The sequence below is a fragment of the Sminthopsis crassicaudata genome, chromosome 2 (genome assembly GCF_048593235.1).
Source record: "Sminthopsis crassicaudata isolate SCR6 chromosome 2, ASM4859323v1, whole genome shotgun sequence".
Taxonomy (NCBI): domain Eukaryota; kingdom Metazoa; phylum Chordata; class Mammalia; order Dasyuromorphia; family Dasyuridae; genus Sminthopsis; species Sminthopsis crassicaudata.
This window is the reverse complement of record NC_133618.1, coordinates 327442922-327459019: the sequence shown is the minus strand read 5'-3', so window position 1 is coordinate 327459019 and position 16098 is coordinate 327442922. Positions and strand designations below refer to the sequence as shown.

General features: G+C 31.5%; 1 protein-coding gene across 2 annotated transcripts in view; it reads right to left on the bottom strand.

Annotated features, from left to right (window-relative positions):
* The window catches only part of HIF1A (hypoxia inducible factor 1 subunit alpha), a 47689-nt gene that overhangs the window by 18064 nt on the left and 13527 nt on the right, over positions 1 to 16098 (bottom strand). For both annotated transcript variants that reach the window (XR_012486504.1, XM_074290307.1), the window contains exons 2-6: positions 7892 to 8082; positions 5519 to 5664; positions 5345 to 5429; positions 1734 to 1846; positions 107 to 309 (exon numbers count right to left, since the gene is read on the bottom strand). Coding sequence is in view for 1 of the 2 variants with exons in the window: in XM_074290307.1 (XP_074146408.1) it covers positions 107 to 309; positions 1734 to 1846; positions 5345 to 5429; positions 5519 to 5664; positions 7892 to 8082 (738 nt within the window). In the remaining variant the exon portion in view is untranslated. The remainder of the gene's footprint in view (positions 1 to 106; positions 310 to 1733; positions 1847 to 5344; positions 5430 to 5518; positions 5665 to 7891; positions 8083 to 16098) is intronic.

The window sequence follows — 16098 nt, the reverse complement described above, 5'->3', positions numbered from 1 at the left end:
GTGGAGGTTGGATTAGATAACTTCTGAGGTCTCTTCCATGTCAAAATTTACGATTTTATGAATATTCAAAAATATTTTGAAAAAAGTTTCAAAGTACTTAATTTACCTTTCATCACAATATGAAAACTTCATATCCAGGCTGTGGCGACTGAGAAATGTTTTGCTATCCAAAGGAACTTCAATATTTGATGGATGAGGAATGGGTTCACAAATCAATACCAAACAAGTCATAGGTGGTTTCTTATAACCACACTGAGACTGGTTATTACAGGTATCATACACACGAATGTGACCAGTACAATGAAGTACCTAGGTGGATACATAGAAATATGTAAATTATTATCCATTCTACATCAAGGCTAAAAAAGATAAAAATGCAGAAAAAATAGCTCAGAGATGTATGGCTTAGACATAATTATGTGTGAACCTTTTAATCTATTCGCCTCAACAAATGGTTCATTTCTACTTGCTTTGGTATCTCTCCATATAACAGTGATTCCCTGTGCCCTACTCCTTAGTCAAATTCTCAGAAAAACATAAACTGTTTGAGGGTATTTCTTGTTCTAATCCCATACTTTTGGTATAGGCAGAGTAAAGAATCAATTAAGCATGATCTTCCTAAATTAAATAATTTACCCCTGTCCCCCCAATAGCAATCACGTACGCACTCTTCAGAAGCTCAAACTTTCTACCAGGACTAACAATATATGTACATACAATATAATTTTGGCAAATGAGAGATGGGGAAAATACAAATAGGTGAGTATAATCATGAAAATCTCTTAAAGAAAGTGGCATTTAAGCTAAGTTTTAAAGCAATGAAAAAGTATGCTTCTGGTAAGAACAACCTAGATAAAGACAGAGTCAGGAAACAGAGTTTGTCTATATGGAACAATAAGTAGAACTAATCTGTGAAAGACAGTAATGTGTATAAAGCCTGAAAACTATAGTTATCTTTTTTGTAGTTTATCTTAGAGGCTAATGGGAGCTTTTGGAACATCTTGAGGATGTATCATATACAGCCTTAAAGAATAATACAGAACAGTTCTTTTTATATATATCATTCCCCTGCTATTTATTCATCTATAATTTCACAGAAGGTAGGGATGACATCTTATTTTGTTTTTATATCCTCAGTTTGAACATAGTAGATAATTGGTAAATTTATATTTTAAATGAACTGACACATATTACCAAAGGAGACTGAGTAGATAGTCCTCTTTGAGGTTTTAACACATAATCATGATAGCTTAGATGACTATTATTCAAAGTAAGTAACAAGAAAAAAAAATGGGAAAAAGCCATAATGTTCCATAAACTATAGCTGGTTTTGCCCCATAAGAACAAAAAAATTAAGCTCAACAAGTTCAACAATTCTAATTTTTTCCCATCACTACCATTGCCCTTTCACAGGGTTAAATTGAAGGAAGTTAAAAATTTTTCTAACAGCAAATGAATACAAAAAAGTGAACCACAGGAAACAAAATTCAGATTAAGGTTTTTTCTATGTTTAGATAATATTCAATTTTATCTGCAAGATAACATTTTCAAAGCAATATGGCTCTTTATCTAAATTAGAAATGAATCTAATACATATTCAATGAAAAGAATAGTTATTTTTTTAAAATACTAGTTTTGGAATAATACCTAGGAGAACACATCACCAAGATCTTTTCCAAACTTAACTATTTTCAAGTCAAATGCCAATCACATGGAAAAACCATGCTGACTACCTTCCATGTAGCAGACTTTATGTTCATGGTTCGTCCCCGACTAGTTAGAGTACACTTCATTCTTAGGAAAAAGCTACGTTCTGTGTTTTGTTCTTTGCCTTTTTTCACAGGACCTAGTATGAAACAAAGAAAGAAAATTTTATTTTTAAGGAAAAAATACAAATAAACCTCTTAAAACTTTTTTTTTTGCCCTGTAATGTTATTTTATTGATATAACTACCTCACACTGTGATATAAATACTTTTATCTAAAAATCACAATGTTAACTTGTTATTCTGGTCTGCTCAAAGTACACAAGGTTAGATTTCCTCAATTCTTTTCTTAGCATTACTGGCTTGATTGATAAAGTGAGGAACCCAAATTATAGTACAAACTTACTTGATCACAAAACAAGATATGAAATATAAGTGCCTACATTAGAAAACAAAACTTTTTCTCATGTGAAATTTATAGTAAGTTGGAGGAAAGCTTTATTTATAATTGGAGAGGGGAATGTTCTTTTTAATAACTAAAAGCACTTAATTTTTCCTTATTTCTCTGTTAAGTAAAAGGAAGTAGCAAACATTAACATTTTACTAAGACAGATAACCAAGTTCAAGCAAAGCATGAACTAAATCTATCCCTTTCCAATCCAATGCTATAGGGCTATGACGGAAAACAATATGCAGATGAGTTCCTACAAAAATAATCTACTTACTTCCTTATTATTAGATCAATCTAAGTTCTATTTTGCTCCTAACATATGGCAAAGTAAGGTTGAAGTTCTCAGTCTGACTCAACTCTAAATACCCAAGTTTGGATCTTAGAACTATAATCATCTGGACCACTTATAAATATCTTTCCATTTTCAGAATACTCTTTTATATCTGAAAATCATTTCAACTCTTTATGCAAAATAGAACCAGATTGATTTTTGAATATTGAAAAGAGAAAAACAGCACCAATGAATGATGTAGTTTTCCCTGTAGTATTGTTCAACATGTTTGATTTTTCTATTAAATAAATTAGGCTGATAGTGTATATAACATTTTTTATAAGAAAATTTTGCATATTCATATCAAGATTATTCACTATTGGTATATTATAGTTATGAACCATACTTTATTACCCAATTAAACTTAGGATCATATTCCTGAAAATAGTTACTGTTTTCCATTTTTCATGAACATACCACATATAAATAAACTCTCAAAACAAAAAAATTTCCAAAACAGGTAGCCATTTCTACTAAAAATGAATAAACTATATTTAAGATCAATTTCATTCTGCACAAGGCTGGAATCAGTAAATTTTGCATTAATAATATTTTCTGAATTTGTATACATATATATGCAGAGAAAGGTTTTGAGACCTGTATTATTTATAATGCTTAAGCAAATCAAATTTGATTTAGAGATATACACAGTTACCAAGCAGAAATAAGATACACTGAAATTTTTCAATTTTTTATCTAGTAACTTTTTCTAGGAATTAAAATGAAAATGCTTCATCAATACAAACAATAGGAGGAACATGGGTGTATTAATTCTGACTTTCTCAATAAGGAATTATAATTTTTTTGAAGGAAAATACTAAAATTTGGGGGTTTTTTCCTATTGGAAAGAACATGAAAGAAAATAAAGTTTCCTTCCTGTAAATTCAGACTTATGACAAACATTTTTTAAAAATTATTGAAAAATGGCTTACTTTTTACTATTTGTAAATGAAGTTATATTAGTCTTCTATTTCAGGAAAAAAATCAATTTAAATAAAACTGAACCTCTAGCTCAAGAGAGTTTATAAAGTTTTATTATGAGCCAGAATTTGAAACATGGTACTAAGTGGAATTGAGGAGACAATGGTTAAATCTAGTTTAGCACTGATTTAATCTACAACAAATAATGGTTTCCTAGTGATATAATGATTGGTGTATACTCAGTGTGGAGCATATAACCAAAGAGACTGAGGACCACAGAGAAGCTCTCAGGGCCAGAAAAGACAAGTGGACTAGAAGTCTCGGAGGCTGAGACAGATTCATTCCATCGTCCACCTTTGTGGTGGCTGGAGGCTGAAACACAAACCTTTGGAGTCAGAGAGATTCAGAGGGCAGAGAAGGAGCCAAGAGCTTAAGCTCTGGGAACAAGGAGAGAGACAGGCCTCTAAGAAAACTAATCAGGCCCCAGGAAAGGAGATAATAAAGGATTTGGACTTTAACATCTGGCTGCACTTGTGGTGATTACTGAACTGAAACGAAGGCTGCCTCTAGAGACCCCAAGAAAGAACATTTTAGAGAGAACATTACAAAGTTTATTTATATTTATAAAAATCAATATTTGGTAAACAGACCACAAAATTATATTAGTAATGATAATATTTATAAAATTGACTACTCAAAAAAAAATTTTTCCCTTTCAAGTTGAGGTTCTACATGACTGTAGCTTCTAATCTGCACTATATATTTGCATTTCTTCCATTAGGCCCAGAATATAATTCAACTATGTGGAAATCAGATACCTACTAAAGCTTTACTTATCTAAAATATAGCCAAAAAAATAAGGAAAAAGTCCACATGCTTTATCTAGAGAAGTCCTTACTTACTCTTAGTAAGTACTCTTATTTGCTCTGACACACCACTTTGTCAGATTTGATTATGTAATTCTATGCCCCTCAAAACTAAATGGGGTGGAGAGAAGATGCTTCAGGATGGAACAGTAAGAGGAACAAAAAATGACAATGGGAAATTTATAAAAAGCAGACATAAGAACTCAAAAACTACTGGATTCTAAACTTAATATACAGTATACATGACTTAAACCTTAATAAGGCTTTTAAAGGCATTGATATTACAGTAAAATAATTTATGTTCATCGAATGGCCTGGGATTCTTGAATGTTATATGCCAGTATCATGCCTAAAGAAGGTTACTACTAAATTGAAAAAGCTTTAAGTAGAGGCCTAGAAATAGACTTGTGTCTGTTGTTCAAGCATCAGCCTAGGTAAGTTTGGAAGCCAGTTTGACTGTAGAATAATCAGTTTTTCAGTCATGACAATCTTTGAGGACTATTTAATAATAGTTGTGATCTAAATTGGTGAGGGTAGTTCCTACTAATAACAAAATTACTGAAGAACTAAGGTAATTTATACTCATATAATAATTCTGAATTGTAAAAAGGTCGAATTATAATCTATATTAACATGTTTTTTTAATCAAAGTAGAGAACTATAAATTTTATAAAGATTTTAAAATTGTTTTGAAAAGTGTGCATACTTAAAGTAATAAGCCATTAGCTAACTGAAAATCTTTGACAATCCAAATAATATTTTGACCAAGACAACTATAATTTAATTGTATTTTTTTGGATATGAGAAAATGTGTTATCTATTGCTTTTCAATTTAGACATTCTCAAAGGAAAATATTGTAGCATATCACACAAGCAAATTTACTTTATCAAAATATCCACTTGTTTTAATTTTCTAAATAAGCATTTTAAAAGCAAATCCTTCTTAAACTGAAATATCACAATAGGTAATTAAAATGTGCTTAATATCATAAAATTGGTGATAATTCCTGATTATACATGGTTCATGAAAACCATCTATTACATCAAATCAAACAATTTTTTCTTCTTACCATTTCTGTGTATAAGCATTTCTCTTAGTTCCTCATGGTCACATGGATGTGTAAAATCAAATACACTGTGTCCAGTTAGTTCAAACTGTAAATACAAGGGGAAAAATAAGTTCTATTTCTTGAAATAAGGACATAATAATGATAGAACACCTCTCAATATTGTAATGTTTTTACCTGAGTTAATCCCATACATTTGTTCACATTTTCAGACATATAAATCATGTCACCATCTTCTGTGAGAACCATAACAAAACCATCTAGGGCTTTCAAATAAAAGCAGTTTAACTGTGCTTCCATTTCAGCTTCAGCTTCCAGATCACCTATAAAAAAGATTTTTTAAATAAAAGAAATTGAATTTTACCTGAATTATAATGTATTATTTAAATTCTATACTGCATCTAGGTATCAAAAGCTAGTATTTTCAGATATCAAAAGCTTAAAAAAACTTTTACTTTTAGAAATTCAAAAGAAAAAAGAAAAATTAAATCATTGTGGAAATACAACATAAACGATGTTAATTTGTGCTTTTCTAAGTCAAACAAAGCCACAGGGATCTAGTTCTATTTGAGTATGACACCAGTCGTCTTTTGTGGTATGATACATACATACACACGTGTGTCCTCTCTCACTCTCTCTAGCTTTTTTCTGTGTGTGTGTGTGTGTGTGTGTGTATGTGTGTGTGTGTGTATGGGCATAATTTGCACTATTTGGGACCTAGAAGTACACAAATTGTCTTCTATTGTACAATCCTTTCCCATTTCTTGGATTCTATATTGCTGTAGAAAAATTTTCAAATATGAGGGTCAAAAACAACAAACATATGTGTGTATGTGCACGCATGGTATATGTATGTATATGGGTGTATTGCACTATTTTTGAGGCACATGGCACATTTTTTCAAGAATATCTTAAATCAAATTTTAGAACTCTTAAGCAATAATAGTTCCTGCTTGGTTAAGCTTAAGCAAAAACTTTTAAAAGTTAATTTTAAAAACCTAAGACTTTTGGAGAAGTATTTTTGTGCAACTTATTGACAAAGTAAATAAACACATTCCTCTTCTAATGCATAATAGCAAAGAGTTAGCTCATTTTTTACTGTGTTGGTTTTAATATGAACTAGAGACCTATACCCATTCATAAATGATATAAAAATGGTGGAAATGTTCTATAGCAGGATTGCATAGACAAGACATCAGCACATAGATATTTCTAAGGAATAATAAAGAAATTATATACTACAAATATGCCTATATCATGTAAAGAGGGGGCACTCTAAAGGTATTAAATGTAATTAAGAATTTTATAAATAAATTTTAACCTAACAATATTACATGCATATACCTTTTCTTTAATGTTCAGTATTTCTATGGTTTATTTTCCCAAGCAATTTAAAGAATACTATTTTTTTCTGTAATACCTACTTAAAGACAGAACACAAGCCTGGAAGCTGAGAATCTAAAATAAGACCTGCCAGTTGCCAGTTACAAATGTTGATAGTAATTCAAGTACAGACAAATATAAACGAAAGGAGTTACTTTATCATTAAAAAAAAAAAAAAAAAAAAACATATTAAAAGCCTTTGGCTTAGCCTGTGTTAAGTAGTACAAAATAAGTTAAAGAATTGAAAATGTTTCTAAGATTAAAATAAAAACAAAATAACTTCAATGAAAGGAAAAAAGAGATGAATTTCAAATGGAAAAGTTGGCTAGAAGAAATAAACCCTTCTTATATCTCAAAGAGATCTTAAAGAAGGGAAAGGGACCTGTATGTGCAAGAATGTTTGTGGCAGCTCTCTTTGTAGTGGCCAGAAACTGGAAACTGAGTGGATGCCCAGTAATTGGAGAATAGCTGAATAAATTGTGGTATATGAATATTATAGAATATGATTGTTCTGTAAGAAATGACTAACAGGATGATTTCAGAAAGGTCTGGAGAGACATGAACTGATGCTGAGTAAAATGAGTAAGACCAGAAGATCATCATATACTTCAACAACAATGATAATTGTGGCCATCTTCAACAATGAGATGAACCAAATCAGTTCCAATAGAGCAGTAATGAACTGAACCAGCTACACCCAGCAAAAGAACTCTGGGAGTTGACTATGAACCACTACGTAGAATTCCCAATCCCTCCTTTTTTGTCCACTTGCATTTTTTATTTCCTTCACAGGCTAATTGTACAATGTTTCAAAGTCCAATTCTTTTTATACAGCAAAATAATTTTTTGGACATGTATACAAATATTGTATTTAACTTATACTTTAACATATTTAACATGTATTGGTCAACCTGCCATCTGGGGGAAGGGGTGGGGGGAAGAAAGGGAAAAGTTGAAACAAAAGGTTTTGCAATTGGCAATGCTGGAAAATTACCTATGCATAAAATTTTTATAAAAATTATATAAATTTTTTAAAAAAGAAAGAAAAGAAAAAAGAAATAAACCCTTAATAAAATAGAACACCTTTAAAATTTTGACCAGTCCACAGAAGGTAGTACTTTTTCCAGCCTTCACTCACGTTAAACCATAGTTGAAGTACTTACTTACCAGCATCTAGAAGTTTTCTCATTCTCAAATAACTGATGGTAAGTCTCATAACAGAAGCCTTATCAAGATGTGAGCTCACATTATGAGGAAGTGGCAACTGGTGGGCAAGTTCATAGAAAACTTCGGATTCCTTACTTCTACGACATCTGGCTGCATCTCGAGACTTCTCCTTTCGGCGTTCAGAGCTAATCCTATAAAACATTAGTTCCTTTAGATACTTAAAAAATGTACATATTTAAAATAAACAGTGCACCTTTGTCATTTAAAAAACAACAATCTCATATTCTTCTTCTAAATATAAAAGAGAGGCAGCTTGGCACAATGGATTGAAAAACTGAACATGCAATCTGATGATGGAGGTTCAAGTCTTGCCTCTGACACATAATGGCTATTTGTTTCTGGCCAAGACATTTAATTTCTAACCATGATACTTAATAAGTATTACTTAATAAGTAAACAGGTCAGATAGGAATATATGAAACTTCCATAAGATATGAGGTTAAACTATACTATCTCTGTAGAAGAAGAAAGAAGAAAGAGGTTGCTTCCTATTTGGCATATAAACCATAAAAGTGGCATGTTTTGACAAGAATACCACACTTTTAGTAAAAGATATTAATTCCTGAAGAATGCCCTTCTTTCAGTTACGCTTTTCAATTTCTTTCCATTTTTCAAAATGCCATGTTCTTCATGAAGAGATATCTCTGATACTACACCTACAAATGTTATCTCTTCTCTGAAATTCACAGAATGCTGTGCCCTTGCTACTGTACTTAATATTTTATTTTGTTTTAACTATCTGTGTATTTGTATCATATTCCCCTTAAGATTCTAAAATCCATTAAATCAAGGAACAATGTTATCCTTAGCAATATCCCTAGTTTCCTGTCATCCACAAATGTGTTAAGTGCCCTACTTTCTATGGTTTCAAGTTGTTGACAAAAATGTAGAGCAAATCAACCAAGGATGAAGCCCTGCAACATTTCATTAAAAGGACCAGGTTATTAAACTAGAAGGGATCTGGACATCTAGCCCAATTCTTCATTTTACAGATAAGAAAATCAAAGTCTAGACTTAAGATGTGAAATGACTTGCCAAGATGGTAGTAAATTGTGATTCAAATATCAAACTGACTCCCAGTGAAGAGTGACCAATTCATTTTTATCCCTTAATTGTCACACATTGGATCGAGCTAACACAATTAAATGGATTAGGACTGTTTGACATCTCTGTCTTTTTATTTCATCACAAAGATATCCTAAAAACACTTTTGATAGCATCTTCCTATTAATATCCGGACAAGCTATATTTATGGCATTGTCCTGGTCTACTAATCTCTTCAAAAAAAAAAAAAAGTTGATGGCATGTTAGCCAATTAATGAATTATTATGGATTATGGGCCATTACTAAGGTAATTTCTTATGGTATCTGTCTCCTTCAGGGATTTTTAAACTAGAGTGTGTGTATATATATATATATATATATATATATATATATATATATATATATATATATATATATATATATATATGTATCCTTTGGGGTTTGTGGATAGATTTCAGAAGAGTCTACAAATTTGGGGAAAATTACATCTTTATTTTCATTAACTTTTAATTTTCTTGTAATTTTAGGTACTTTATGATACAAAGAAAAGGTAAGGAACCTCTGGTCTCTTTCATTCCCCTGTAATTTATCAATAGGATTTACCTATACTATGTTCTTAAGAGGCAGCTCTGATATAGCAGATAGAGCCCTAGGTTTAAAGCCAGGAAGAAGTGAGCTCAAGTTGATTCTGATACATGCTGATAGTTATGATTTTGGAAGCCAGTCACTTTACCTTCTCATTTTCCCTAAGATTTTAAGTTGCTGAGGTGACAACTTGCATTTCTAGAAGGAGAGATTCTTCCTCTGGGAGTATTCAGGCCCAGTTCCTATCCCCTACTTACTTAGAATGTATATTTTATTTCTTTTATTAGATTCTCTTAATGGCTCTGCTTTCCACATCCTTGCCTATATATGACACTCTCTCAGGGAAAAATAACCTTTAATATAAATGCTTTCATCCCATCAGAAAAAGGGAGAAAAACAATGTTTTGGTTTTGGTTTTGTTTTTTTAAATCTGAAACTTGTTATTAGAAGCATTCACAAAAAACTTGATGCACTGTTGGTGATTTGCTTTACCTCTAACAAGTCAGTTACCATTTTCCTCACTTCTGTGAGGTTTCTGTCAATTTTTAAAATTTACTTGGGACTTCTGAAAGGCCTTGATTCAAAAGCATATTTAATATAGTGAATTTCAGGCATTGTGGTAAGCTAATAGAAAGGAGTTGAAGAGGCAGACAATATTTTCTCTCAAATCGTAAACTCTGGAGATCATCTATTCCAGTCACTCATATTGCTGAGCAAACAGTTCAAGTGCTTTGGCTTAAGGATCATAAAGCTTTTACAACAAATAAGTAGCAAAGATGAGATTTGAATCCTGTTCATCTAATGCCATAACCAGTATTCTTTCCATTATACCACACAAAGAAGTTGACAAGAACAAGCAAAAATTCAAGGGCCTTCCTCCAGGATTCACTGCAATGTTTATACTACACATACAAGAAAGCTACGTTCAAGAAATTATTATAACTTTACTTTCCAGAAACCCAAGTTTTCCTTAAGAAGATTGTTTGTAAAGAAAACTCCAAATTGGTTCGTGAAGTTTTGAACATAATTGAACAAAGATATTGGAGTGGTTTGCCATTTCCTTCTCAAGCTCATTTTATAGATGAGGAGAATGAGGTAGAAAGGGTTAAGTGACTTCTCTAGGATCACATAGCCAGTAAGTATCTGGAAGATGAGGTTCCTTTTGTTTTATTCCTGGTTCTAAGCCTAATACCCCATCCACTGCACCACTCAGCTGCCCACCTTAAGGAGATACACTTGGCCTATCCTCACTGCTAAGGGATACACAGATGGAAATTATTACATTAAGAAAATTTGATGGTTTTAGAGATGGTAGGCCATATCTTTTTTTTCTTTTTTAAAGGTAGAAAATGATTAAATATGGCAAATAACAATCTGAAAGATTCAAGGAGATGATAACATTTTGCTAGAGGGTGGTTTGAAAAGTTGAGTAAGTCTTATGGAAAAACACCCAAATTAGGTCTTGAAAGAAATTAGTTTGCAGGTGTGCAGAAAGATAAAAGTGGCAAGAGAAGATGACCATTTCAGGTAAAAAATAGAACCTAGCAAGTCTCTCTCTCAACTTGCAATACCAGAACTCTTAGGTTTTCTCCTTGTCTCTACCTTGTTGCTTTTTCCATCTTCTGTTCTTTTATGTGTTTTTTTTTTTTTTCTCTCCCTGAAAATATTGCAAAAACAAGGCTCTTCTTTTCAAGCAAAATTTATTTGATGGTGAAGAAGTGATTCAATTCTTTCATGTAAATTTTGGTTTTGGTCATGTGACAAGTTAAATGAGACAACATATTTTATTCTAGAGGCAGAGGAGCCAATGAAACTTCTTGAAAAGGGAAGTGAGGAACTGGGAAAGAGTTGGTTGCTCTAATCAACACAAAGATCCAAGACAATTCCAAGAATTCTCTCCAGAGAAAAAAATTAATTGAGTGCAACATAAGTATATATATATTTTTTTCCCATTTTCTTCCTCCCCTTTTTTCTACCTAACACAGAAATAGGTTTTATATACTTTCATATGTATGAATGATATCATATTGTTTGCCTTCTCATTAGGTGTGGGAGGTTAGAAAGAGAGAATGTAGAACCTAAAATTGTTTTGTTTTGTTTTTTCTAAGTATTAAAAATAAATGCAAATAAAGAACAGGACAAAGGGATTAGACCTGTACTTTAGGAATACCACTTTGTCACCTATGTGATAAATTTAAAGTTATTTTACTTAAAGGCTAATATCTATGTCAATCTCCTCATTTTATAGATAAACAAATGAGACTTAGATTAATTAAGCCCAATATAGTAAGTAGAATTGGAAATTTTTTTTAGCTCATATCCTCTGAAAGCAAATTCAGTCAAAGCTCTTTTCAATGTACCACACAGCTTTATGCATTATAATAGAATTTAAACTTTAGGGATCTAAGAATGACCCTGCTCTCCTCTCATGATTTCAAGAGGAAAAGAAAAATTTTACATATATATATATATATATATATATATATATATATATATATATATATATATATATATATATATATATATATATATATATATATATATATATATATATATATCTCCTTCCTGTTTATGATTTATTTAGAGTATAGGCTTAGGCGTAGGATGATTGGGTTAAATGGTACATATACAGTTGTGATATACAAGTGACTTAGTTTGTACTAAGGACTGTACAATTCTTGGTGTTTTTGAAACAATGACCAGAGTTGCATACAAAATTCTGTATGCTCACAAATTAAGTGCTGGTAAACATAAGGATACTAGAAACTCACCAATTCCAGATCCTATATCTTAATAGAATCTGTTAATCCACAAAGTAAAAAAGACAAGTGCAAGAGGCTTAAACAGTCTATACTAAAGATAAAATGTTATACTATGAACTAAAGTAAAGAATCACCCTTCTGTCAGGAGATGTAAATTAGATTTTTTAATGGATACTATGCCTAAAAATAAACTGCTACTACTTATAGCCAATCTGACTCTAGATCTTTTTTCACAGTTTCATGGGTTAGTTGGGAGGAAAAATTCAACTGAATTCCTTTGAAAGGGAAAAGACAGTTTTCAAAATTTAGGACAATAAGCTTGACCTTATTTCGTGGAAAATTCCAAAATGTGATATCAATTGTAAAATATTTAGAAAGAGCAGAGATCACTGGCATTTTTGTTGGTCTTGATTTTCTGACTATGCAGAGTACTAGACCTTCAAGACTCACTCTGCTTAATAAATTGTTGTGCCCAATAAAATTACAGAAACCTTAGGGAAGAAATACAAAAGAATTATTAAGTCTTCATTCTTGAAGAGCCAGCAAGCTTACTGAAAAAAAGAATAGCATAAAATAAAGATACAGCCATAAGTAAACTATAACTAAGTGTATTAAATAATTTGCCTACATGTAGTCCAAAGAAAAACATGAACAAGTGCAACCATCTGAATTTTGCCCCATTACCTAAAAAAAAATCTTTTTTTTTAAATTTTTTTTTTTTTTAACAGAAGAGGTACTTATATCTCTTTTGGCAAATTCTTTTGGTAGAGCAAAGGGCATGCTACAATATGAACAATAACTCCATAATTTAAGTTTGAATATTATAGCAAATTTAAAGAAAGATATCTTAGTATTAATTTTTAAAGCAAATTCATGAAATGTCTGAGAGTCAGAATTTGTATTTTAGTTATCAAGGAAACAAATGAAATTAATTACATTCTTCCCGCTGATAGTTATAACAGGTCAAGGAAGAAACCTGGCTGTCTGAATGGAGACTTGATTGGTTGGAGCTTGAAGGAAAATCTATTTACAATAAGGAGCAGCAAGAACAGGCTCCAAGGCTGCTAGCTATGTAGAATGAAATAGGGATACTATGCCTTAACCTGGGGTTTGAGAACTTAGTTTTAAAAAATATTCTGATAAGTACTTTTTAAATAATTTTGGTTTTCCAACTGTCTGGACATGTATACATATATTGTATTTAATTTATACTTTAACATATTTAACATGTATTGGTCAACCTGCAATTGATTTGGCAATTGTCAATGTTGTAAAATTACCCATGCATATATCTGGTAAATAAAAACTACTAAATAAAAAAAGAACAAATGTTGAAAATTTAACAAGAAAACCAAAATTAATTTTTTTTTTTTTACACATTATTCTGAGAAGGGATACAGGACACACACAAAAGTCTGAGAACTTCCTTGGAAAAGAAGCAGAGTTGTAAGACAGCATATAAATTGGTTTTCTTAAAGAGCTCTGAAGCATTAAGGGTGTTAGCCTTGATCATGTATGGTTTGGGAGATTTAAATCCTTGAGGAGGGCAGAAAAGTAGTCAAGATTATAAGATATACATATATACATGTACGTGTGTGTGTGTGTGTGTGTGTATATCCTTCTTTCTCCTCCAAGGTTTTGGATCTGAAAATATTAGCTTCATTTACTAACTCCACTTTCTTTTCTCTCAAATGGTTCTCAACTATTTCCAATGTGCCTTCTGACCTGACTCAGTTGACATTGTTCTCTCTCTCCAGATTATCAATGATCTCTTAATTAACGAAATAGGATGGTCCTTTCCCTTTTAACCATTCTGATGCATGTAAAATTGCTGATTGCCTGCCCTCTATTCTTCTCCCTGAATTATCCTGATACAATTTTATCCTTGTTAGCTTCCTAACTATCTGATCATTTTATCTACATTTCTCTAACCTATTCAGTATCTATAGCATAACTATTTAACAGTGGATGTACTTTAAGTTTCTATACTATATCATATTTTCTTTCTATTCTCTTGGTAATTTCCTCTGCTTTGATGGGCATAACTATTCTTTATGTCAATTATTCCCAGATCAGGAGAGATTAGGGAAGGGGATGCTAATTATTTTATAACTAAAATACTATTACAGTGTTAGATCTACTAGACTTAAGCTTTTAAGACATATAAAAGAAAGGGATCAAACCTGCAAGTTGACACCTTATTAACACGAGTTATTTCTAAGTCTACTGACTTGGAAAATCATAATTCAATATCATTTATGTTGTACTACATTTTAATTTTTCTGTTAAACATTTACCAATTACATTTTAATCTTGTTTGGCCCAAGTTCAATACCTTGGTATTAGCTTAATTAACTGGCCTTAAAATTAAAGACAATGATTTCCTCAAATTTCTAGGATATAAATGATTTGCTAGATTCTTTGAAAGATTTCCAACCTTAGATTCTTGGCAGTATTCATATCTAATTGCTTACATCTGAATAAATTTGCACTGACATCCGTCTAAAATTAAATATATGTCAACTTAGCCTTAAATTTGTCGATTTCATTTGCAAATGCACAATAGTTCTGACCCATAATTTTATGAGACAGTCCTAAGGATGAGTGTTTGGCTATATGATGTGAGATGCCAAGTCTTGAGGGGTTGGCTATATATGCAACAACAACAACAACAACAACAACAAAAAAAAAACCCTTAGCAATTCAAAGATAAGAAACTTAGGCCATCCAGACTATTCAAGACTGGTGACAACTTTTACTATTCTATTATACTATTCTATTATTACTCCTAGGGTTGTCACAAGAACCAAAGCTGAAAGAGGAGTCTTGCCTAGATGATTTTCATGTTTGTTTTCTTGGGTTAAACTTTTTTTTTTAATATTGTGTACTATTGTTAACATACAAATTATAAAATTAAACACTACTTATTTTTACAAACCCAGAATTAGTAACATTAAATGCTGAAAACTAAAAATCATATATGGTAGTGGACTGTGGAATTTGTTGGCAATCTAAATCTGTCTACCTCCCTGCCTATCTACTTATCTAATTTAAGTCTGCCTACTTCAAATCTCTCCTCTTGTAAAACTTTTCTCCACAGAGATGTCAAAGAATTCCTAAAGCACAGGTTCAACAATGGCATTACCAGCTCAGTAAACTCCAGTATCTATTTATTTAACCTCAAAGACTGAACACAGATTCCTTTATTTGGCTTAAGCTCTTTACAATTTACCTCTTTTAGGCTTATCAAATATTATTTCTCTTCAAATACAACACTGTCTAGTTAAACCTTCTCACTGGTTCTTTTACAATCACTTCAAGTCCTATTTCCATGCCTTTATAAAAGCTATTTCCCCCACATCTGGAAAGTTCACTCCTTACCATGGTCTTTTAGAATCTCTATATCAAAATTCAGCTCAGTACTTGCCTACTACAAGAGGCTCTCTCCCTATTCCTTTGTATATATTTATTTGTATATGTGAATTCCTCATGATAGAAAATAAGGTCTTTTAAGTGAAAAATTGTTTCATTTTTGTGTTTCCCAGTTTTTAGCATAGTGCCTTAGACATGGTTAATGAATGCTTGTTGATTATGTCAATTTTATACTTAATTCTTACCCTAGTTTTCAAAACAGGATACAACTTGAATGACATGCTGTCTCTGAAATTCTTAGGACAACGTGCAGATTATAAGTGGCAGCTTTTATTATCAAGTACTAAACTTTGAGATCATCTTCCCAGCTTTAGTGATCTAAAA